The 27,510-nt window shown below is 39.7% G+C and overlaps 1 protein-coding gene across 1 annotated transcript in view; it reads left to right on the top strand.

The window, feature by feature from the left end:
- The window catches only part of LOC115102927 (matrix metalloproteinase-16-like), a 67,727-nt gene extending 41,030 nt beyond the window's left edge, over positions 1–26,697 (top strand). Inside the window, exons 9-12 of the mRNA XM_029623378.2 lie at positions 1,959–2,097; positions 23,328–23,478; positions 24,579–24,694; positions 24,927–26,697. Of these exons, the coding sequence (XP_029479238.1) occupies positions 1,959–2,097; positions 23,328–23,478; positions 24,579–24,694; positions 24,927–25,294 (774 nt within the window). The 3' untranslated portion in view covers positions 25,295–26,697. The remainder of the gene's footprint in view (positions 1–1,958; positions 2,098–23,327; positions 23,479–24,578; positions 24,695–24,926) is intronic.
- The last annotated feature ends 813 nt before the right edge of the window (positions 26,698–27,510 follow it).

Here is a 27,510-nt window from a genome sequence, read left to right as displayed (position 1 = left end):
AGTATATTATTTGATTATTTTGTATATTTCAGTATACTTGTAATATACTTTTTTTTGCTTGGGTAATCATTGCGACACATAAGAAATAAAAAAGTACCATCTTGGGTAAAGGCAAAGACCAAGAAGGCAGAATCACTTTCCATAAATGTATCCATAATGGAAAGAAAATTGCCTTTATTAATGTGTATGCTCCAAATTCATATAATCCTATGTTTTTTGATTCTCTGAGCAACATATTGTTAGAGTGAATTCCAACTGGTTATTGGGACAAACATGAATGCCATTTTGGACATGCGGGACAAAACTAATGAGACCAAATCCAATCCAGAGGCAGTCAAGGCTTTCCAACATATACTCTCTGATTACAACCTTATTGATGCCTGACTAGCTCATAACCCTAAAGCAAAGAAGTACACTATCTATTAAAACAGGCACAAAACATTCTCCCATATTGATTTCGTGCCATTATCTACTCCTCTATTTTCTTTAATCATGAAAATAGAAATTCGGCATATGAGCATATCTGATCACCATGCTTATTATTGCCAGATACAAATGCCAGAACCTCCTAAAAGAACCACATGTTTTAATGATTCCTTACTACAAAATCATACTTTCTGTGAACAATTTCAAACTGAATTAAATTAATTGATAATGATTAACAAAAATTAAGTCGATGATCATCCGATTTTATGGGATGTCATTGAAGGTTTTATTAAAAACAATGCAACTGCATTTGCATCTGGGCTGAATGAATCACAATTAATGAAGATATCAGAATTGGAAAAGTTGTTAACGACGTTAGAGCGGTTTCAACCAACACTTTTATCAGACTAGGTAGCGACTACTCTTTTCAAAGTCAAGACAGATCTAAATCTATACGACAGAGAGCAGAATTTGACATCCATCAAGTTAGACTCAACCTTTACTTCCGTGGTAATCGATCCAGTCGTCTACTGTCTAACAGGCTTTGTAGTAATGATCGATTAGAGTATATTGCAACTATAGAATCTGAATCAGGTGATTTGCTAATGACTCCCCGTTTCTATAAAATAATTGTACACCTCTGATTGTACATCCACACAAAACCAGATTGAATCATTTTAAAAAGCTAGAAGAACTCGTCTTTTTTCAACTGAAGAAGCCAGCTTCCAGGGAGCCCACATCTCCCTTCATGACATCAAATGGACATTGGATAACATGAATAAAGACAAATCACCTGGTTGTGATGGTATTCCTCCTGAGGTCTATAATTTATTCTGGAACCAATTAGGTCCACTGCTACTTGAAATGATTAACAAAGCCGCTCACAAAGGTTTGTTTTGAAGGGATGTAAATACAGCGCTAATTTAGCTTTTATTTTTAAAAAGGTAAGGACTCCACCCAGTGCTCTCACTACCTTCTATCTTTGATAAACACAGATATTCAATTATTTTCCAAAAAAATGCTAAATGACTTAAATGTTAAATGTAAATTTAAAATTCTGTGAACTGTCTTGTGCAAGTTTTAAATTGACACAATACCTGTTAGCCATGCTAACTAGCATTTTCGAATTTGAGAGTAAATAAAACCTACTAATATTGATAAAAGTCACCTTGTCCGAAAGGTTATCAAAACGTCACGCCGGGTAAGCCTACACGAAACGCAGCCCTTATTGTAAGTGCTTCTAACATTTCCTATGGGGAAAATGAATGGTGGGGAAATGATTGGAACCATGTCTGTTTGACCGCTAGATTTGATGGTTATTATTACACTTCCACTGTTGAACATGTCCCCTGACTTTGGATGGAGAGATGTTAAAAGATATGTTTACATGTGGAAGTGTTCACTGAAGGCTTTCAGTGGAATCGATCGCTGCTGGTTTTAGGGAATGCGACGAAGCAGGTTTCAGAGTTTGGGTTTATGCTACCACAGAGAAGGATGTGAAGATCATGTGTTTTTGTCTGCACCGTGTGTAGGACCAGTGGTTCTGGAGGGTGAGGGACAACTCAGTGGTCCCTGGCTACCCCATGCAGATCAACTACTTCTGGAAAGGCCTGCCTGCCAAGATCGACGCCGTCTATGAAAACAGCGAAGGGAAGTTTGTCTTCTTCAAAGGTGAGAGAAAGAGAGGAATGAGAGATAGAGAGGAAAAAAGGACAGGATGGGAGAGAGATGGAGGAGATGAAAGGGAGCTTACTTTACTCTTGTATCAGCAGAAGGTAGCATTACGTTTGAAGGGTAGTTTGAGGAGAGCAATTGAGGGAAAAAGACAGAGCAAAGCAGTTTGTGGTCATCACAATGTCATATTGATAAGTACAAGAGAATGCCAATGCAATTAGTAGAAATATGTTCTAAATAGCATACATTTTGTACTGTATGACAACGGGTGAGAGTTCAGCCCCTCCTCCATCCCTGCATCCCTCCATCAGGCAGATTAACATGACATCTGTCACCCAGCAGGATCACAGAGAGCATCATGCTTTATTTATTCCCTCGTGGAGGAGCTACTTACTGGACTGGACTCCCAACACTTTAGTAGCCCGTTATTGTCCTGCGTTCACAATAAAACAACACGTCAGTAGCATCTTATTGTACTGCATTCACAATAAAACAACACTTCAGTAGCCCCTTATTGTACTGCATTCACAATAAAACAACACGTCAGTAGCTCCTTATTGTCCTGCGTTCACAATAAAACAACACTTCAGTAGCCCCTTATTGTACTGCATTCACAATAAAACAACACTTCAGTAGCCCCTTATTGTACTGCATACACAATAAAACAACACGTCAGTAGCTCCTTATTGTACTGCATTCACAATAAAACAACACTTCAGTAGCCCCTTATTGTCCTGCGTTCACAATAAAACAACACTTCAGTAGCCCCTTATTGTACTGCATTCACAATAAAATAACACTTCAGTAGCATCTTATTGTACTGCATTCACAATAAAACAACACTTCAGTAGCATCTTATTGTCCTGCATTCACAATAAAACAACACGTCAGTAGCATCTTATTGTCCTGCATTCACAATAAAACAACACGTCAGTAGCCCCTTATTGTACTGCGTTCACAATAAAACAACACTTCAGTAGCCCCGCATTCATAATAAAACAACAGGTCAGTAGCCCCTTATTGTACTGCGTTCACAATAAAACAACACTTCAGTAGCCCCGCATTCACAATAAAACAACACTTCAGTAGACCCTTATTGTACTGCGTTCACAATAAAACAACAGGTCAGTAGCCCCTTATTGTACTGTGTTCACAATAAAACAACACGTCAGTAGCCCCTTATTGTACTGTGTTCACAATAAAACAACACTTCAGTAGCCCCTTATTGTCCTGCATTCACAATAAAACAACACTTCAGTAGCCCCTTTATGTCCTGCATTCACAATAAAACAACACTTCAGTAGCCCCTTGTTGTACTGCATTCACAGTAAAACAACACTTCAGTAGCCCCCTATTGTACTCCATTCACAATAAAACAACATTTTTGTAGCCCCTTGTTGTCCTGCGTTCACAATAAAACAACACTTCAGGAGCCGCTTATTGTACTGCGTTCACAATAAAACAACACTTCAGTAGCCCCTTATTGTCCTGCGTTCACAATAAAACAACACTTCAGTAGCCCCTTATTGTACTGCGTTCACAATAAAACAACACGTCAGTAGCCCCTTATTGTCCTGCATTCACAATAAAACAACACTTCAGTAGCCCCTTATTGTACTGCGTTCACAACAAAACAACACTTCTGTAGCCCCTTATTGTACTGCGTTCACAATAAAACAACACTTCAGTAGCCCCTTATTGTCCTGCGTTCACAATAAAACAACACTTCAGTAGCCCCTTATTGTCCTGCGTTCACAATAAAACAACACTTCAGTAGCCCCTTAATGTACTGTGTTCACAATAAAACAACACTTCAGTAGCTCCTTATTGTCCTGCATTCACAATAAAACAACACGTCAGTAGCCCCTTATTGTACTGCATTCACAATAAAACAACACTTCAGTAGCTCCTTATTGTACTGCATTCACAATAAAACAACGCTTCAGTAGCACCTTATTGTACTGCGTTGACAATAAAACAACACGTCAGTAGCCCCTTATTGTACTGCGTTCACAATAAAAAAACACTTCAGTAGCCCCTTATTGTCCTGCGTTCACAATAAAACAACACTTCAGTAGCCCCTTATTGTACTGCGTTCACAATAAAACAACACGTCAGTAGCCCCTTATTGTACTGCGTTCACAATAAAACAACACGTCAGTAGCCCCTTATTGTCCTGCGTTCACAATAAAACAACACTTCAGTAGCCCCTTTATGTCCTGCATTCACAATAAAACAACACTTCAGTAACCCCTTATGGTACTGCGTTCACAATAAAACAACACTTCAGTAGCTCCTTGTTGTACTGCGTTCACAATAAAACAACACTTCAGTAGCCCCTTTATTGTACTGCATTCACAATAAAACAACACTTCAGTAGCCCCTTATTGTACTGCATTCACAATAAAACAACACTTCAGTAGCCCCTTATTGTACTGCGTTCACAATAAAACCACACTTCAGTAGCCCCTTATTGTACTGCATTCACAATAAAACAACACGTCAGTAGCCCCTTATTGTACTGCATTCACAATAAAACAACACTTCAGTAGCTCCTTATTGTACTGCATTCACAATAAAACAACACTTCAGTAGCCCCTTATTGTACTGCATTCACAATAAAACAACACTTCAGTAGCTTCTTATTGTACTGCATTCACAATAAAACAACACTTCAGTAGCCCCTTATTGTACTGCGTTCACAATAAAACAACACTTCAGTAGCTCCTTATTGTACTGCGTTCACAATAAAACAACACTTCAGTAGCCCCTTATTGTCCTGCGTTCACAATAAAACAACACTTCAGTAGCCCCTTATTGTCCTGCGTTCACAATAAAACAACACTTCAGTAGCCCCTTATTGTCCTGCGTTCACAATAAAACAACACTTCAGTAGCCCCTTATTGTCCTGCGTTCACAATAAAACAACACTTCAGTAGCCCCTTATTGTCCTGCATTCACAATAAAACAACACTTCAGTAGCCCCTTTATGTCCTGCATTCACAATAAAACAACACTTCAGTAGCCCCTTGTTGTACTGCATTCACAGTAAAACAACACTTCAGTAGCCCCCTATTGTACTCCATTCACAATAAAACAACATTTTTGTAGCCCCTTGTTGTCCTGCGTTCACAATAAAACAACACTTCAGGAGCCGCTTATTGTACTGCGTTCACAATAAAACAACACTTCAGTAGCCCCTTATTGTCCTGCGTTCACAATAAAACAACACTTCAGTAGCCCCTTATTGTACTGCGTTCACAATAAAACAACACTTCAGTAGCCCCGTTCACAATAAAACAACACTTCAGTAGTCCTGCATTCACAATAAAACAACACTTCAGTAGCCCCTTATTGTACTGCGTTCACAACAAAACAACACTTCTGTAGCCCCTTATTGTACTGCGTTCACAATAAAACAACACTTCAGTAGCCCCTTGTTGTCCTGCGTTCACAATAAAACAACACTTCAGTAGCTCCTTATTGTCCTGCATTCACAATAAAACAACACTTCTGTAGCCCCTTATTGTCCTGCGTTCACAATAAAACAACACTTCAGTAGCCCCTTATTGTCCTGCGTTCACAATAAAACAACACTTCAGTAGCCCCTTATTGTCCTGCGTTCACAATAAAACAACACTTCAGTAGCCCCTTATTGTACTGCGTTCACAATAAAACAACACGTCAGTAGCCCCTTATTGTACTGCGTTCACAATAAAACAACACTTCAGTAGCCCCTTATTGTCCTGCGTTCACAATAAAACAACACTTCAGTAGCCCCTTTATGTCCTGCATTCACAATAAAACAACACTTCAGTAACCCCTTATGGTACTGCGTTCACAATAAAACAACACTTCAGTAGCTCCTTGTTGTACTGCGTTCACAATAAAACAACACTTCAGTAGCCCCTTATTGTACTGCATTCACAATAAAACAACACTTCAGTAGCCCCTTATTGTCCTGCGTTCACAATAAAACAACACTTCAGTAGCCCCTTATTGTACTGCATTCACAATAAAACAACACGTCAGTAGCCCCTTATTGTACTGCATTCACAATAAAACAACACTTCAGTAGCTCCTTATTGTACTGCATTCACAATAAAACAACACTTCAGTAGCCCCTTATTGTACTGCGTTCACAATAAAACAACACTTCAGTAGCCCCTTATTGTCCTTGTTCACAATAAAACAACACTTCAGTAGCCCCATTCACAATAAAACAACACGTCAGTAGCCCCTTATTGTACTGCATTCACAATAAAACAACACTTCAGTAGCCCCTTATTGTACTGCATTCACAATAAAACAACACTTCAGTAGCCCCTTATTGTACTGCGTTCACAATAAAACAACACTTCAGTAGCCCCTTATTGTACTGCGTTCACAATAAAACAACACTTCAGTAGCCCCTTATTGTACTGCGTTCACAATAAAACAACACTTCAGTAGCCCTTTATTGTACTGCGTTCACAATAAAACAACACGTCAGTAGCCCCTTATTGTACTGCGTTCACAATAAAACAACACTTCAGTAGCCCCACTGCGTTCACAATTCAGTAGCCCCTTATTGTACCTCATTCACAATAAAACAACACTTCAGTAGCCCCTTATTGTACTGCATTCACAATAAAACAACACGTCAGTAGCCCCTTATTGTACTGCATTCACAATAAAACAACACTTAAGTAGCCCCTTATTGTCCTGCGTTCACAATAAAACAACACTTAATTTCATTCACAATAAAAGTCATTTAGCTCTTCACAATAAAACAACACCCCTTCACAATAAAACAAATTCAGTGCATTCACCTTATGACATCCAGTGGACTTCAGTAGCCCCTTTTTATCCTGCGTTCACAATAAAACAACACTTCAGTAGCCCCTTATTCTACTGCGTTCACAATAAAACAACATTTTAGTAGCCCCTTATTGTACTGCGTTCACAATAAAACAACACGTCATTAGCCCCTTATTGTCCTGCGTTCACAATAAAACAACACTTCAGTAGCCCCTTATTGTACTGCGTTCACAATAAAACAACACTTCAGTAGCCCCTTATTGTCCTGCGTTCACAATAAAACAACACTTCAGTAGCCCCTTATTGTCCTGCGTTCACAATAAACAACACATCAGTAGCCCCTTATTGTATTGCATTCACAATAAAACAACACTTCAGTAGCCCCTTATTGTCCTGCATTCACAATAAAACAACACTTCAGTAGCCCCTTATTGTACTGCATTCACAATAAAACAACACTTCAGTAGCCCCTTATTGTACTGCGTTCACAATAAAACAACACTTCAGTAGCCCCTTATTGTCCTGCGTTCACAATAAAACAACACTTCAGTAGCCCCTTATTGTACTGCGTTCACAATAAAACAACACTTCAGTAGCCCCTTATTGTCCTGCGTTCACAATAAAACAACACTTCAGTAGCCCCTTATTGTCCTGCGTTCACAATAAAACAACACTTCAGTAGCCCCTTATTGTACTGCATTCACAATAAAACAACACTTCAGTAGCCCCTTATTGTCCTGCATTCACAATAAAACAACACTTCAGTAGCCCCTTATTGTACTGCATTCACAATAAAACAACACTTCAGTAGCCCCTTATTGTAGCCCAGTATTCACAATAAAACAACACTTCAGTAGCCCCTTATTGTACTGCATTCACAATAAAACAACACTTCAGTAGCCCCTTATTGTCCTGCATTCACAATAAAACAACACTTCAGTAGCCCCTTATTGTCCTGCATTCACAATAAAACAACACTTCAGTAGCCCCTTATTGTACTGCATTCACAATAAAACAACACTTCAGTAGCCCCTTATTGTCCTGCGTTCACAATAAAACAACACTTCAGTAGCCCCTTATTGTCCTGCGTTCACAATAAAACAACACTTCAGTAGTTCACAATAAAACAACCTTCAGTAGCCCCTTATTGTACTGCGTTCACAATAAAACAACACTTCAGTAGCCCCTTATTGTACTGCGTTCACAATAAAGCCCCAGTATTGTACTGCGTTCACAATAAAACAACACTTCAACAACAATAAAACAACACTTCAGTAGCCCCTTATTGTCCTGCGTTCACAATAAAACAACACTTCAGTAGCCCCTTTTTGTCCTGCGTTCACAATAAAACAACACTTCAGTAGCCCCTTATTGTACTGCGTTCACAATAAAACAACACTTCAGTAGCCCCTTATTGTCCTGCGTTCACAATAAAACAACACTTCAGTAGCCCCTTATTGTCCTGCGTTCACAATAAAACAACACTTCAGTAGCCCCTTTTGTCCTGCATTCACAATAAAACAACACTTCAGTAGCCCCTTAATGTAAATGTAAATGTAATAAAACAACACTTCTTAGTAGCCCCTTTATGTCCTGCATTCACAATAAAACAACACTTCAGTAAGCCCCTTATTGTACTGCGTTCACAATAAAACAACACTTCAGTAGCCCCTTATTGTACTGCGTTCACAATAAAACAACACTTCAGTAGCCCCTTATTGTACTGCGTTCACAATAAAACAACATTTCAGTAGCCCCTTATTGTCCTGCGTTCACAATAAAACAACACTTCAGTAGCCCCTTATTGTCCTGCGTTCACAATAAAACAACACTTCAGTAGCCCCTTTATGTCCTGCGTTCACAATAAAACAACACTTCAGTAGCCCCTTTTTATCCTGCGTTCACAATAAAACAACACTTCAGTAGCCCCTTATTGTACTGCGTTCACAATAAAACAACACAACCTTATTGTCCTGCGTTCACAATAAAACAAGCAGTCCTTATTGTCCTGCATTTGTCCTGCGTTCACAATAAAACAACACTTCAGTAGCCCCTTATTGTCCTGCGTTCACAATAAAAAAACACTTCAGTAGCCCCTTTTTGTCCTGCATTCACAATAAAACAACACTTCAGTAGCCCCTTAATGTAAATGTAAATGTAATAAAACAACACTTCAGTAGCCCCTTTATGTCCTGCATTCACAATAAAACAACACTTCAGTAGCCCCTTATTGTACTGCATTCACAGTAAAACCCTTATTGTACTGCGTTCACAATAAAACAACACTTCAGTAGCCCCTTATTGTACTGTAGTTCACAATAAAACAACACTTCAGTAGCCCCTTATTGTACTGCGTTCACAATAAAACAACACTTCAGTAGCCCCTTATTGTCCTGCGTTCACAATAAAACAACACTTCAGTAGCCCCTTATTGTCCTGCGTTCACAATAAAACAACACTTCAGTAGCCCCTTATTGTACTGCATTCACAATAAAACAACACTTCAGTAGCCCCTTATTGTCCTGCATTCACAATAAAACAACACTTCAGTAGCCCCTTATTGTACTGCATTCACAATAAAACAACACTTCAGTAGCCCCTTATTGTACTGCATTCACAATAAAACAACACTTCAGTAGCCCCTTATTGTCCTGCATTCACAATAAAACAACACTTCAGTAGCCCCTTATTGTACTGCATTCACAATAAAACAACACTTCAGTAGCCCCTTATTGTCCTGCGTTCACAATAAAACAACACTTCAGTAGCCCCTTATTGTACTGCGTTCACAATAAAACAACACTTCAGTAGCCCCTTATTGTACTGCGTTCACAATAAAACAACACTTCAGTAGCCCCTTTATGTCCTGCGTTCACAATAAAACAACACTTCAGTAGCCCCTTATTGTCCTGCGTTCACAATAAAACAACACTTCAGTAGCCCCTTTTTATCCTGCGTTCACAATAAAACAACACTTCAGTAGCCCCTTATTGTACTGCGTTCACAATAAAACAACACGTCAGTAGCTCCTTATTGTCCTGCGTTCACAATAAAACAACACTTCAGTAGCCCCTTATTGTCCTGCGTTCACAATAAAACAACACTTCAGTAGCCCCTTTTTGTCCTGCATTCACAATAAAACAACACTTCAGTAGCCCCTTAATGTAAATGTAAATGTAATAAAACAACACTTCAGTAGCCCCTTTATGTCCTGCATTCACAATAAAACAACACTTCAGTAACCCCTTATTGTACTGCGTTCACAATAAAACAACACTTCAGTAGCCCCTTATTGTACTGCGTTCACAATAAAACAACACTTCAGTAGCCCCTTATTGTACTGCGTTCACAATAAAACAACACTTCAGTAGCCCCTTATTGTCCTGCGTTCACAATAAAACAACACTTCAGTAGCCCCTTATTGTCCTGCGTTCACAATAAACAACACATCAGTAGCCCCTTATTGTATTGCATTCACAATAAAACAACACTTCAGTAGCCCCTTATTGTCCTGCATTCACAATAAAACAACACTTCAGTAGCCCCTTATTGTCCTGCATTCACAATAAAACAACACTTCAGTAGCCCCTTATTGTACTGCATTCACAATAAAACAACACTTCAGTAGCCCCTTATTGTACTGCATTCACAATAAAAAAACAACACTTCAGTAGCCCCTTATTGTCCTTCAGTAGCCCCTTATTGTCACAATAAAACAACACTTCAGTAGCCCCTTATTGTCCTGCGTTCACAATAAAACAACACTTCAGTAGCCCCTTATTGTACTGCGTTCACAATAAAACAACACTTCAGTAGCCCCTTATTGTCCTGCGTTCACAATAAAACAACACTTCAGTAGCCCCTTATTTATTGTACTGCGTTCACAATAAAACAACACTTCAGTAGCCCCCCTGCGTTCACAATAAAACAACACTTATCCCCAGTAGCCCCTTATTGTACTGCGTTCACAATAAAACAACATTTCAGTAGCCCCTTATTGTCCTGCGTTCACAATAAAACAACACTTCAGTAGCCCCTTATTGTCCTGCGTTCACAATAAAACAACACTTCAGTAGCCCCTTTTTGTCCTGCATTCACAATAAAACAACACTTCAGTAGCCCCTTAATGTAAATGTAAATGTAATAAAACAACACTTCAGTAGCCCCTTTATGTCCTGCATTCACAATAAAACAACACTTCAGTAACCCCTTATTGTACTGCGTTCACAATAAAACAACACTTCAGTAGCCCCTTATTGTACTGCGTTCACAATAAAACAACACTTCAGTAGCCCCTTATTGTACTGCGTTCACAATAAAACAACACTTCAGTAGCCCCTTATTGTTGTAGTTCACAATAAAACAACACTTCAGTAGCCCCTTATTGTCCTGCGTTCACAATAAAACAACACTTCAGTAGCCCCTTATTGTACTGCATTCACAATAAAACAACACTTCAGTAGCCCCTTATTGTCCTGCATTCACAATAAAACAACACTTCAGTAGCCCCTTATTGTACTGCATTCACAATAAAACAACACTTCAGTAGCCCCTTATTGTCCTGCATTCACAATAAAACAACACTTCAGTAGCCCCTTATTGTCCTGCATTCACAATAAAACAACACTTCAGTAGCCCCATTTATTGTCCTGCGTTCACAATAAAACAACACTTCAGTAGCCCCTTATTGTACTGCGTTCACATTCACAAAAACAACACTTCAGTAGCCCCTTATTGTACTGCGTTCACAATAAAACAACACTTCAGTAGCCCCTTTTGTCCTGCATTCACAATAAAACAACACTTCAGTAGCCCCTTAATGTAAATGTAAATGTAATAAAACAACACTTCAGTAGCCCCTTTATGTCCTGCATTCACAATAAAACAACACTTCAGTAACCCCTTATTGTACTGCGTTCACAATAAAACAACACTTCAGTAGCCCCTTATTGTCCTGCGTTCACAATAAAACAACACTTCAGTAGCCCCTTATTGTACTGCGTTCACAATAAAACAACACTTCAGTAGCCCCTTATTGTCCTGCGTTCACAATAAAACAACACTTCAGTAGCCCCTTATTGTCCTGCGTTCACAATAAAACAACACTTCAGTAGCCCCTTATTGTACTGCATTCACAATAAAACAACACTTCAGTAGCCCCTTATTGTCCTGCATTCACAATAAAACAACACTTCAGTAGCCCCTTATTGTACTGCATTCACAATAAAACAACACTTCAGTAGCCCCTTATTGTCCTGCATTCACAATAAAACAACACTTCAGTAGCCCCTTATTGTACTGCATTCACAATAAAACAACACTTCAGTAGCCCCTTATTGTACTGCATTCACAATAAAACAACACTTCAGTAGCCCCTTATTGTACTGCATTCACAATAAAACAACACTTCAGTAGCCCCTTATTGTCCTGCGTTCACAATAAAACAACACTTCAGTAGCCCCTTATTGTCCTGCGTTCACAATAAAACAACACTTCAGTAGCCCCTTATTGTACTGCGTTCACAATAAAACAACACTTCAGTAGCCCCTTATTGTCCTGCGTTCACAATAAAACAACACTTCAGTAGCCCCTTTATTGTCCTGCGTTCACAATAAAACAACACTTCAGTAGCCCCTTTATTGTCCTGCGTTCACAATAAAACAACACTTCAGTAGCCCCTTTTTAGTCCTGCGTTCACAATAAAACAACACTTCAGTAGCCCCTTATTGTACTGCGTTCACAATAAAACAACACGTCAGTAGCTCCTTATTGTCCTAAAACAACACAGTAGCTCCTTATTGTCCTGCGTTTACAATAAAACAACACTTCAGTAGCCCCTTATTGTCCTGCGTTCACAATAAAACAACACTTCAGTAGCCCCTTTTTGTCCTGCATTCACAATAAAACAACACTTCAGTAGCCCCTTAATGTAAATGTAAATGTAATAAAACAACACTTCAGTAGCCCCTTTATGTCCTGCATTCACAATAAAACAACACTTCAGTAACCCCTTATTGTACTGCGTTCACAATAAAACAACACTTCAGTAGCCCCTTATTGTACTGCGTTCACAATAAAACAACACTTCAGTAGCCCCTTATTGTACTGCGTTCACAATAAAACAACACTTCAGTAGCCCCTTATTGTCCTGCGTTCACAATAAAACAACACTTCAGTAGCCCCTTATTGTAGCCCCTGCGTTCACAATAAAACAACACTTCAGTAGCCCCTTTATGTCCTGCGTTCACAATAAAACAACACTTCAGTAGCCCCTTATTGTCCTGCGTTCACAATAAAACAACACTTCAGTAGCCCCTTTTTATCCTGCGTTCACAATAAAACAACACTTCAGTAGCCCCTTATTGTACTGCGTTCACAATAAAACAACACGTCAGTAGCTCCTTATTGTCCTGCGTTCACAATAAAACAACACTTCAGTAGCCCCTTATTGTCCTGCGTTCACAATAAAAAAACACTTCAGTAGCCCCTTTTTGTCCTGCATTCACAATAAAACAACACTTCAGTAGCCCCTTAATGTAAATGTAAATGTAATAAAACAACACTTCAGTAGCCCCTTATTGTCCTGCATTCACAATAAAACAACACTTCAGTAGCCCCTTATTGTACTGCGTTCACAATAAAACAACACTTCAGTAGCCCCCTTCACAATAAAACAACACTTCAGTAGCCCCTTATTGTACTGCGTTCACAATAAAACAACACAGTAGCCCCACTTCAGTAGCCCCTTATTGTCCTGCGTTCACAATAAAACAACACTTCAGTAGCCCCTTATTGTCCTGCGTTCACAATAAACAACACATCAGTAGCCCCTTATTGTATTGCATTCACAATAAAACAACACTTCAGTAGCCCCTTATTGTCCTGCATTCACAATAAAACAACACTTCAGTAGCCCCTTATTGTACTGCATTCACAATAAAACAACACTTCAGTAGCCCCTTATTGTCCTGCATTCACAATAAAACAACACTTCAGTAGCCCCTTATTGTACTGCATTCACAATAAAACAACACTTCAGTAGCCCCTTATTGTCCTGCATTCACAATAAAACAACACTTCAGTAGCCCTTATTGTCCTGCGTTCACAATAAAACAACACTTCAGTAGCCCCCTGCGTTCACAATAAAACAACACTTCAGTAGCCCCTTATTGTACTGCGTTCACAATAAAACAACACTTCAGTAGCCCCTTATTGTACTGCGTTCACAATAAAACAACACTTCAGTAGCCCCACTTCAGTAGCCCCTTATTGTCCTGCGTTCACAATAAAACAACACTTCAGTAGCCCCTTATTGTCCTGCGTTCACAATAAAACAACACTTCAGTAGCCCCTTTTTATAGCCCCTTTTATCCTGCGTTCACAATAAAACAACACTTCAGTAGCCCCTTATTGTACTGCGTTCACAATAAAACAACACGTCAGTAGCTCCTTATTGTCCTGCGTTCACAATAAAACAACACTTCAGTAGCCCCTTATTGTCCTGCGTTCACAATAAAACAACACTTCAGTAGCCCCTTTTTGTCCTGCATTCACAATAAAACAACACTTCAGTAGCCCCTTAATGTAAATGTAAATGTAATAAAACAACACTTCAGTAGCCCCTTTATGTCCTGCATTCACAATAAAACAACACTTCAGTAACCCCTTATTGTACTGCGTTCACAATAAAACAACACTTCAGTAGCCCCTTATTGTACTGCGTTCACAATAAAACAACACTTCAGTAGCCCCTTATTGTCCTGCGTTCACAATAAAACAACACTTCAGTAGCCCCTTATTGTACTGCGTTCACAATAAAACAACACTTCAGTAGCCCCTTATTGTACTGCGTTCACAATAAAACAACACTTCAGTAGCCCCTTTATGTCCTGCGTTCACAATAAAACAACACTTCAGTAGCCCCTTATTGTCCTGCGTTCACAATAAAACAACACTTCAGTAGCCCCTTATTGTCCTGCGTTCACAATAAAACAACACTTCAGTAGCCCCTTATTGTACTGCGTTCACAATAAAACAACACTTCAGTAGCCCTTATTGTCCTGCGTTTCACAATAAAACAACACTTCAGTAGCCCCTTATTGTCCTGCGTTCACAATAAAACAACACTTCAGTAGCCCCTTATTGTCCTTTTGTCCTGCATTCACAATAAAACAACACTTCAGTAGCCCCTTAATGTAAATGTAAATGTAATAAAACAACACTTCAGTAGCCCCTTTTGTCCTGCATTCACAATAAAACAACACTTCAGTAACCCCTTATTGTACTGCGTTCACAATAAAACAACACTTCAGTAGCCCCTTATTGTACTGCGTTCACAATAAAACAACACTTCAGTAGCCCCTTATTGTACTGCGTTCACAATAAAACAACACTTCAGTAGCCCCTTATTGTCCTGCGTTCACAATAAAACAACACTTCAGTAGCCCCTTATTGTCCTGCGTTCACAATAAAACAACACTTCAGTAGCCCCTTATTGTCCTGCATTCACAATAAAACAACACTTCAGTAGCCCCTTATTGTCCTGCATTCACAATAAAACAACACTTCAGTAGCCCCTTATTGTACTGCATTCACAATAAAACAACACTTCAGTAGCCCCTTATTGTCCTGCATTCACAATAAAACAACACTTCAGTAGCCCCACTGCATTCACAATAAAACAACACTTCAGTAGCCCCTTATTGTCCTGCATTCACAATAAAACAACACTTCAGTAGCCCCTTATTGTCCTGCGTTCACAATAAAACAACACTTCAGTAGCCCCTTATTGTACTGCGTTCACAATAAAACAACACTTCAGTAGCCCCTTATTGTACTGCGTTCACAATAAAACAACACTTCAGTAGCCCCTTTGTCCTGCGTTCACAATAAAACAATGTCCTGCGTTCACAATAAAACAACACTTCAGTAGCCCCTTATTGTCCTGCGTTCACAATAAAACAACACTTCAGTAGCCCCTTATTGTCCTGCGTTCACAATAAAACAACACTTCAGTAGCCCCTTATTGTCCTGCGTTCACAATAAAACAACACTTCAGTAGCCCTTATTGTCCTGCGTTCACAATAAAACAACACTTCAGTAGCCCCTTATTGTCCTGCGTTCACAATAAAACAACACTTCAGTAGCCCCTTTTTGTCCTGCATTCACAATAAAACAACACTTCAGTAGCCCCTTAATGTAAATGTAAATGTAATAAAACAACACTTCAGTAGCCCCTTTATGTCCTGCATTCACAATAAAACAACACTTCAGTACCCCTTATTGTACTGCGTTCACAATAAAACAACACTTCAGTAGCCCCTTATTGTACTGCGTTCACAATAAAACAACACTTCAGTAGCCCCTTATTGTACTGCGTTCACAATAAAACAACACTTCAGTAGCCCCTTATTGTCCTGCGTTCACAATAAAACAACACTTCAGTAGCCCCTTATTGTCCTGCGTTCACAATAAACAACACATCAGTAGCCCCTTATTGTATTGCATTCACAATAAAACAACACTTCAGTAGCCCCTTATTGTCCTGCATTCACAATAAAACAACACTTCAGTAGCCCCTTATTGTACTGCATTCACAATAAAACAACACTTCAGTAGCCCCTTATTGTCCTGCATTCACAATAAAACAACACTTCAGTAGCCCCTTATTGTACTGCATTCACAATAAAACAACACTTCAGTAGCCCCTTATTGTCCTGCATTCACAATAAAACAACACTTCAGTAGCCCCTTATTGTCCTGCGTTCACAATAAAACAACACTTCAGTAGCCCCTTATTGTCCTGCGTTCACAATAAAACAACACTTCAGTAGCCCCTTATTGTACTGCGTTCACAATAAAACAACACTTCAGTAGCCCCTTTATGTCCTGCGTTCACAATAAAACAACACTTCAGTAGCCCCTTATTGTCCTGCGTTCACAATAAAACAACACTTCAGTAGCCCCTTTTTATCCTGCGTTCACAATAAAACAACACTTCAGTAGCCCCTTATTGTACTGCGTTCACAATAAAACAACACGTCAGTAGCTCCTTATTGTCCTGCGTTCACAATAAAACAACACTTCAGTAGCCCCTTATTGTCCTGCGTTCACAATAAAACAACACTTCAGTAGCCCCTTTTTGTCCTGCATTCACAATAAAACAACACTTCAGTAGCCCCTTAATGTAAATGTAAATGTAATAAAACAACACTTCAGTAGCCCCTTTATGTCCTGCATTCACAATAAAACAACACTTCAGTAACCCCTTATTGTACTGCGTTCACAATAAAACAACACTTCAGTAGCCCCTTATTGTCCTGCGTTCACAATAAAACAACACTTCAGTAGCCCCTTATTGTACTGCGTTCACAATAAAACAACACTTCTGCGTTCACAATAAAACAACACTTCAGTATTGCCCCTATTGTATTGTCACAATAAAACAACACTTCAGTAGCCCCTTATTGTCCTGCGTTCACAATAAAACAACACTTCAGTAGCCCCTTATTGTCCTGCGTTCACAATAAAACAACACTTCAGTAGCCCCTTATTGTACTGCATTCACAATAAAACAACACTTCAGTAGCCCCATTGTAGCATTCACAATAAAACAACACTTGTAGCCCCTTATTGTACTGCATTCACAATAAAACAACACTTCAGTAGCCCCTTATTGTCCTGCATTCACAATAAAACAACACTTCAGTAGCCCCTTATTGTACTGCGTTCACAATAAAACAACACTTCAGTAGCCCCTTATTGTACTGCGTTCACAATAAAACAACACTTCAGTAGCCCCTTTTGTCCTGCGTTCACAATAAAACAACACTTCAGTAGCCCCTTATTGTCCTGCGTTCACAATAAAACAACACTTCAGTAGCCCCTTTTGTCCTGCGTTCACAATAAAACAACACTTCAGTAGCCCCTTAACTGCGTTCACAATAAAACAACACGTCAGTAGCTCCTTATTGTCCTGCGTTCACAATAAAACAACACTTCAGTAGCCCCTTATTGTCCTGCGTTCACAATAAAACAACACTTCAGTAGCCCCTTTTTGTCCTGCATTCACAATAAAACAACACTTCAGTAGCCCCTTAATGTAAATGTAAATGTAATAAAACAACACTTCAGTAGCCCCTTTATGTCCTGCATTCACAATAAAACAACACTTCGGTAACCCCTTATTGTACTGCGTTCACAATAAAACAACACTTCAGTAAACAATAAAACAACACTTCAGTAGCCCCTTATTGTACTGCGTTCACAATAAAACAACACTTCAGTAGCCCCTTATTGTACTGCGTTCACAATAAAACAACACTTCAGTAGCCCCTTATTCTACTGCGTTCACAATAAAACAACATTTTAGTAACCCCTTATTGTACTGCGTTGACAATAAAACAACACTTCAGTAGCTCCTTATTGTACTGCATTCACAATAAAACAACACTTCAGTAGCCCCTTATTGTACTGCATTCACAATAAAACAACACTTCAGTAGCCCCTTATTGTACTGCGTTCACAATAAAACAACACTTCAGTAGCCCCTTATTGTACTGCGTTCACAATAAAACAACACTTCAGTAGCCCCTTATTGTACTGCGTTCACAATAAAACAACACTTCAGTAGCCCCTTATTCTACTGCGTTCACAATAAAACAACATTTTAGTAACCCCTTATTGTACTGCGTTGACAATAAAACAACACTTCAGTAGCTCCTTATTGTACTGCGTTCACAATAAAACAACACTTCAGTAGCCCCTTATTGTACTGCGTTCACAATAAAACAACACTTCAGTAGCCCCTTATTGTACTGCGTTCACAATAAAACAACACTTCAGTAGCCCCTTATTGTACTGCGTTCACAATAAAACAACACTTCAGTAGCCCCTTATTGTACTGCATTCACAATAAAACAACACGTCAGTAGCCCCTTATTGTACTGCATTCACAATAAAACAACACTTCAGTAGTACTGCATTCACAATAAAACAACACTTCAGTAGCTCCTTATTGTACTGCATTCACAATAAAACAACACGTCAGTAGCCCCTTATTGTACTGCATTCACAATAAAACAACACTTCAGTAGCTTCTTATTGTCCTGCGTTCACAATAAAACAACACTTCAGTAGCCCCTTATTGTCCTGCGTTCACAATAAAACAACACTTCAGTAGCCCCTTATTGTACTGCGTTCACAATAAAACAACACTTCAGTAGCCCCTTATTGTACTGCGTTCACAATAAAACAACACTTCAGTAGCCCCTTATTGTACTGCGTTCACAATAAAACAACACTTCAGTAGCCCCTTTTTATCCTGCGTTCACAATAAAACAACACTTCAGTAGCCCCTTATTCTACTGCGTTCACAATAAAACAACATTTTAGTAGCCCCTTATTGTACTGCGTTCACAATAAAACAACACGTCATTAGCCCCTTATTGTCCTGCGTTCACAATAAAACAACACTTCAGTAGCCCCTTATTGTACTGCGTTCACAATAAAACAACACTTCAGTAGCCCCTTATTGTCCTGCGTTCACAATAAAACAACACTTCAGTAGCCCCTTATTGTCCTGCGTTCACAATAAACAACACATCAGTAGCCCCTTATTGTATTGCATTCACAATAAAACAACACTTCAGTAGCCCCTTATTGTACTGCGTTCACAATCACAATAACACTTCAGTAGCCCCTTATTGTCACAATAAAAAAACAACACTTCAGTAGCCCCTTATTGTACTGCGTTCACAATAAAACAACACTTCAGTAGCCCCTTATTGTACTGCATTCACAATAAAACAACACTTCAGTAGCCCCTTATTGTACTGCATTCACAATAAAACAACACGTCAGTAGCCCCTTATTGTACTGCATTCACAATAAAACAACACTTCAGTAGCCCCTTATTGTACTGCGTTCACAATAAAACAACACTTCAGTAGCCCTTATTGTACTGCGTTCACAATAAAACAACACTTCAGTAGCCCCTTATTGTACTGCGTTCACAATAAAACAACACTTCAGTAGCCCCTTATTGTCCTGCATTCACAATAAAACAACACTTCAGTAGCCCCTTATTGTCCTGCATTCACAATAAAACAACACTTCAGTAGCCCCTTATTGTACTGCATTCACAATAAAACAACACTTCAGTAGCCCCTTATTGTACTGCATTCACAATAAAACAACACTTCAGTAGCCCCTTATTGTCCTGCATTCACAATAAAACAACACTTGTAGCCTCTTATTGTCCTGCATTCACAATAAAACAACACTTCAGTAGCCCCTTATTGTACTGCGTTCACAATAAAACAACACTTCAGTAGCCCCTTATTGTACTGCATTCACAATAAAACAACACTTCAGTAGCCCCTTTATTGTACTGCGTTCACAATAAAACAACACTTCAGTAGCCCCTTATTGTCCAACACTTCAGCGTTCACAATAAAACAACACTTCAGTAGCCCCTTTTTATTCTGCGTTCACAATAAAACAACACTTCAGTAGCCCCTTATTGTACTGCGTTCACAATAAAACAACATTTTAGTAGCCCCTTCAGTAGCCCCTTATTGTACTGCGTTCACAATAAAACAACACTTCAGTAGCCCCTTTTTATCCTGCGTTCACAATAAAACAACACTTCAGTAGCCCCTTATTCTACTGCGTTCACAATAAAACAACATTTTAGTAGCCCCTTATTGTACTGCGTTCACAATAAAACAACACGTCATTAGCCCCTTATTGTCCTGCGTTCACAATAAAACAACACTTCAGTAGCCCCTTATTGTACTGCGTTCACAATAAAACAACACTTCGTTAGCCCCTTATTGTCCTGCGTTCACAATAAAACAACACTTCAGTAGCCCCTTATTGTCCTGCGTTCACAATAAACAACACATCAGTAGCCCCTTATTGTATTGCATTCACAATAAAACAACACTTCAGTAGCCCCTTATTGTACTGCGTTCACAATAAAACAACACTTCAGTAGCCCCTTATTGTACTGCGTTCACAATAAAACAACACGTCAGTAGCCCCTTATTGTACTGCGTTCACAATGAAACAACACGTCAGTAGCCCCTTATTGTACTGCATTCACAATAAAACAACACGTCAGTAGCCCCTTATTGTACTGCATTCACAATAAAACAACACTTCAGTAGCTTCTTATTGTACTGCATTCACAATAAAACAACACTTCAGTAGCCCCTTATTGTACTGCGTTCACAATAAAACAACACTTCAGTAGCTCCTTATTGTACTGCGTTCACAATAAAACAACACATCAGTAGCCCCTTATTGTATTGCATTCACAATAAAACAACACTTCAGTAGCCCCTTATTGTCCTGCATTCACAATAAAACAACACTTCAGTAGCCCCTTATTGTACTGCCTTCACAATAAAACAACACTTCAGTAGCCCCTTATTGTACTGCATTCACAATAAAACAACACTTCAGTAGCCCCTTATTGTCCTGCATTCACAATAAAACAACACTTCAGTAGCCTCTTATTGTCCTGCATTCACAATAAAACAACACTTCAGTAGCCCCTTATTGTACTGCGTTCACAATAAAACAACACTTCAGTAGCCCCTTATTGTACTGCGTTCACAATAAAACAACACTTCAGTAGCCCCTTTATGTCCTGCGTTCACAATAAAACAACACTTCAGTAGCCCCTTATTGTCCTGCGTTCACAATAAAACAACACTTCAGTAGCCCCTTTTTATTCTGCGTTCACAATAAAACAACACTTCAGTAGCCCCTTATTCTACTGCGTTCACAATAAAACAACATTTTAGTAGCCCCTTATTGTACTGCGTTCACAATAAAACAACACGTCATTAGCCCCTTATTGTCCTGCGTTCACAATAAAACAACACTTCAGTAGCCCCTTATTGTACTGCGTTCACAATAAAACAACACTTCAGTAGCCCCTTATTGTACTGCGTTCACAATAAAACAACACTTCAGTAGCCCCTTATTGTCCTGCGTTCACAATAAAACAACACTTCAGTAGCCCCTTATTGTACTGCATTCACAATAAAACAACACTTCAGTAGCCCCTTATTGTACTGCGTTCACAATAAAACAACACTTCAGTAGCCCCTTATTGTACTCATTATAATTACACTCGTTTTCAAAAGCTCTTAAATAAACTCACAACACTATAGTAGCTCTTTACCTCTTCCTGAACTATGCAAATAAGTCACTGGTGTAATGCAGTGTCCCCCCCCCCCTTCATGTCTATGTGGCTGTTTATAGAACTGATGATGCCAGCGCATGTAGCCTGTAGCTTTGCTTTAGCTAATGGATTGGATAAATGTTTATTACTAGGCCTATTTGGTCGTCCTTTTCTCATGTTAATCCTAACATTTCACGAAGCTATGCACAGTGTCTGCTGGCTGGCGGCAATAATGTAATTACTTGTTCGGTAATTAAAGTAGGAGATTCAAACATTGCAGATTGTAAAATTAATTTTCGATGCAACAGCATACTAATCAGCTCCCAATTGATTTTTTTTTTTGAATATACAGAGGTCCTGTGTAGCCTACCTGAACCTCCATGACATGAGCTCTCACTCTTTCTCCCAGCTTGGATAGAAAGTTGTTGTGCGTAAAACCAATCTATTAAATGCCACATTTATTGACTGTCCAGTATCTAGACGACCTGTCCCCAGAGCTTCCTATACAGTTCCTCTCTTTCCGTAACAGTGTTGAGGCCAGCAAATAAGAAGAATGAGAGGTTTATTTAAAGATGTTACATAACTACTGTATTTAAAGCACCACTCCCTTCTGCCCAGTTTCCTTGATGTTGCTACGGCAATCAAGCTTCTTCTTCTTTTTTTAACCACCCCTGTAACTGTCGCTTTTGCGGAGAGATCGTTTTCTGAACAAAAACTCTCTAGGTCTGATAAGCTCCACTCATTGCACTAGCTGCGTCGTAGCCTGGACCATGGCCTTTGTTCACTGATATCCCGTTTCTTTCAATCAGTTTCTTTTTTTCAAGGCATGAGGCACTTCTTCAGACACATTCCTGAAGCCCAAGAAACAAACACTTAACTTCCTAGCACGTATTGAAATGAAAAAAAGGTTTATTTTTATTTGTTTATTTTTAATTACTTTTTGGAGGGTTTCTGTAAAAATGATTAAATAAGTAAATAAAATAGACATCGAGGACTTGCGGATGGGCCTCCAGAGTGTGGGCCTTCCGCCTTCCGGGGGCTGCGGGGGTTCCCGGTACGCCAGTGTAATAAGCCCTCGTTATTGGAATCAATTCAAAGTCACAATAGCGCCAATACTGCTCACAGTGTTACATAGCAACAGTGTAAAACATCATGTTTGGACCCAGGCTCTGTTTGTGATTACTGGATAATTATGACCACTGATCCATTTGTGTCTATTTTTTCTTTTTAGGGAACCGCTTCTGGGTGGTCAAGGACACTACTCTGCAGCCCACCTACCCTCAGGATATCTCTCTGTTTGGGAGCGGGATGCCCACCCAGAGTATAGAGACCGCCGTGTGGTGGGAGGATGTGGCCAAGACATACTTCTTCAAGGGAGACAGGTCTGTTTTACCTTTTCCTTTCTCCATGACACCACATTGGTTTGATTCATAGTGACCATAGATTGTAGCTGATGATAGAATTGACTGGCAGGCATTGATGACAATGGGGCCTGCATGTTATGGAGGCTTTGAGACCGTCTGTGCGTTACACTAGATTTGTTAGATTGTGAATTAGGTTATACCTTATATTGTATTAGTTTTTATCAATGACAATGATACAGGCTAGCTGATATAGAATGGACTGATATTGGCACGAATGTTTTTATTATATTATTATTATTTATTTATTTTTACCTTTATTTAACTAGGCAAGTCAGTTAAGAACACATTCTTATTTTCAATGACGGCCTAGGAACAGTGGGTTACCTACCTGTTCAGGGGCAGAACGACAGATTTGTACCTTGTCAGCTCGGGGATTTGAAACTTGCAACCTTTCGGTTACTAGTCCAACTCTCTAAACACTAGGCTACCCTGCTGCCCCATGTTGAGGGACTTGTCTCGTAAGGAGACCATCTATGTATGTGGACTATAAGAGAATAAGATGCTATACTTAGTACATGGTGTTTACCAATATGACTCAGATATTTTGTGAAGCTGTCATGATAGATTAAATCATATGAAGGCGCTGACCCGGGTGCGAGAGCAGATCAAATTATTTGTCATGGCGCTGTCATCATGCCGCAGCACCTTGTTCACTAGGAAGTTTTGTTTTTAAGACCACGACATCATCCCTCTGTGTATGACAGCGTAACATTATCCTGAGCCTTAAAAGTTGTGTGTGCGTGTAGAAGATCATGAGATTATAATGCTGGTGTGTGAGTGAGTGTGCAAGGAAATGCAAACTTGTAGTGTATTTGGGTTTTCAAAAAAGCTTCTAAAGTTTGGAATTTCCACTTGTCCGACTTGTCCGACTTAAGTTGCCCTAACAAAAAAAAATTATCAACCCCTATAAAAACGTCATTAATTATAATCCACATAATAATTCTAATTAACTATTGCTGCAGGATGATTTCCCTCCTTTAGCAAACTGGCTCAAATGAAGATCCTACATCTGCATTTCTGGATATTGACCGCACTGTTTCCTTCCTACCCGGCTTTAGATACTGGAGGTACAACGAAGACATGAGGAACATGGACCCTGGTTACCCCAAACCCATCACGGTTTGGAAGGGCATCCCTGACTCCCCTCAGGGGGCGTTTGTGGACAAGGCCAACGGTAGGCCATCCCATTTCTCCCTCTATATCATCCTCTATCTCTGCATCGCATCTCTTTCTAATGACTCAAATTGGCCTCTTTGCACTATATAGCCTATTTATGCCTTGCTTCTCAGTACAGGACGTTTTTGATTGTGTTCTAAAACACATTTTAGGATCAACTTTTTTGGCACAAGTCATTTTATGAACTTGTATGAATGTTTAAATATTGAGTTTTGTCCTCCTGTGAACAGGATTCACCTACTTCTACAAGGGGAAGGAGTACTGGAAGTTCAACAACCAGCGGTTGCGTGTGGAGCCGGGCTACCCCCGCTCTATCCTGAGGGACTTCATGGGCTGCGACGGCCCACCGGCCGACCCCGACTGGGACTGGAGCCCCCCGGAGGTGGAGGAACGCCACTCCGACAGCAGCAACGGTGATGTGGACGTCGTCATCAAGCTGGACAGCACAGGGGGCACAGAGAATGCCGTGGCTATCGCCATCCCCTGCGTCCTGGCGCTGTGCATGATGGTCCTGCTCTACACCGTGTTCCAGTTCAGGAGGAAGAGCACGCAGAGACACATACTGTACTGCAAGCGCTCCATGCAGGAGTGGGTCTGAGCCAAACCTGAGAGGGGACTGGAACTGTAGGGGAGGTGTATGGAACTTCCACTAGGGACTGTGGGAAGAGCTATCAAACTCCTATTGCTCTCTAGTTGTTAAACTAACTCCCTCTGTGGATGGACAGTATATGCAGTACAGTAGAGGAGTCCTCCTAACATGTTCCAAACTGTGCTTTGCCCTCTTTGTGACATGCAAGGTGGAGCGAAGCGAGACGTCTTCATTCAAGACTATAATGGACTGTGGCTGCCAATTCCAACGAAGATGTGTCTGATTTAACTCTTGACTATCATTGGGTGCACTCAGTAGTTATTGGAGAAAAAGGAAAGCTGTGTGGGACCCATGTCTTTCTCTGTCTCTGCACGCCCCTAACAAGCCCTTACTATCTACAGTACAGTGGACCATTTAGTAATAGGCTACTACTTTTTATTTTCATGTCCTAGTAAAGTTCATGTTGCCCAGACTCTGTACTTTTTGATTTAATTCTCTTTCAAATATTAGTACTTGTGAGGTGGACTGTCTGATACCCAAACCAAATATGACCTTTGACCTATCTTCCCTTCCTAGTGCGGATTACGACTCCGAGAGTCTTTGTTGGGATGTTTAATTCTAATCTATGGATCTAACATCATCATGACATGACATCCATCACGCTTACGTTTTCTTTGGCCATGTCTTTTCCATATCTGCCCATGGCCATCCGTCTGGTCTGGTGTGCTCTCTGTCTGTCTGTGGTCTACGGGAAGCAGCAGCAGCTAGGAACAGAGCTGAGAACCGAATAAGACTGTTGTGGCAGTCTGTCTCTAACACAGGGGGCCAAAACCATCTCTGCAATATTTTGGAGACTGCCTTAATCATAGCTTACTTTTGTTATGTTTCTTTGTTGGTGTGTGTGTGTTTGCGTGACTCTGTCTGTCTGTGTGTGTGTGTGAGTGTGAGTGTGTGTGTGTGTGTGTGTGTGTGTGTGTGTGTGTGTGTGTGTGTGTGTGTGTGTGTGTGTGTGTGTGTGTGTGTGTGTGTGTGTGTGTGTGTGTGTGTGTGTGCACGTGTGCGTTAACATATCTACTGTATGTAGGCTCCCAAATCTGTATGAAGATAGTGGTAGTGGGGTTTACTGTGTCCATTTCTTATTAACATCTTTTGACATGTTGTTCTTCTGACTGGCAGTGACAGCAGTTGGTTTTTCATGTATTCTTTTACATGGTGTGATAAAAAAAAAGTGAAAGAAAAAAGTGGCAAAATCCTGGCTGTGATCTGAAGACATATACAGTACGTACAGTCAATGTGAATAAAATATACAGTAGGTCCCAAGAAACATGTTACAGTATATTGTCTCTGAATTGCCCATGGTTGCCCTCCATGATATTAAAATCAATGTGGTTGTGTGATGTCACGTTCCTCTCGACGTGTGTGAGATGACTCGGTATGTGAGATTCCCGGTGAACGTGAAGAAACTTATTTTTACATTTTTAGGGATTTGAGTTGTCCACATTTGTGGTACTTATTTTTTTAGTTTTTACTTAAAAATATTTGATAGAATCAGGATAATGAACTCCATATCAACAGCTATATCAATACCATACAGTGCCTTGTGAAAGTCTACACACCCTTGTAAAAGTTTAACATTTCGTGTTAAAAAGAGATTAAATTGGGATTTTTTTTGTGTACACAATCTACTCCACAGCGAAATAACATGGCAAAGAAATACACTTTTTGGCCTCAATGAAAAAAAGAAGGTTCGGGGCAAATCCAACACATCACAGAGTGAAAAAGTGTTTTTCCAAGTATTGTGGGGGCAATATCATGTTTTGGGTATGCATGTCATCGGCAAGAACTGGGGAGTTGGTCCAGATCCAAAAAATATGAAAGGAACAAAGCCAATGTAAAAATGTTGAGGAAAACCTGCCTCAGTCCTCTGAAGACCTAACACTGCAATATAATTGTATTTTTCAGTGGGACAAATAAACACATTTTAAGCCGAAATACACTCCAGAATGGCTTTCGAAGATGTGTTTAGTATTCCTTAGTGGTCCAGTCTCAGTCCTGACTTAAATCTCCTTGAAAAACAGAGACACGGTTTGAATATTTCTACTAATCAATCATTTCGAACAAAATTCACTGAGTTTGAGCAATTTTGACAAAAACAATGGATATACAGAACATTAAGGACACCTGCTCTCTCCATGACATAGACTGACCAGGTGAATCCAGGTGAA

This window comes from Oncorhynchus nerka, linkage group LG20 (genome assembly GCF_034236695.1).
Source record: "Oncorhynchus nerka isolate Pitt River linkage group LG20, Oner_Uvic_2.0, whole genome shotgun sequence".
Classification (NCBI taxonomy): Eukaryota; Metazoa; Chordata; class Actinopteri; order Salmoniformes; family Salmonidae; genus Oncorhynchus; species Oncorhynchus nerka.
Note: the sequence above shows the minus strand (reverse complement) of the source record. Positions and strands in the feature narration are given on the sequence as shown.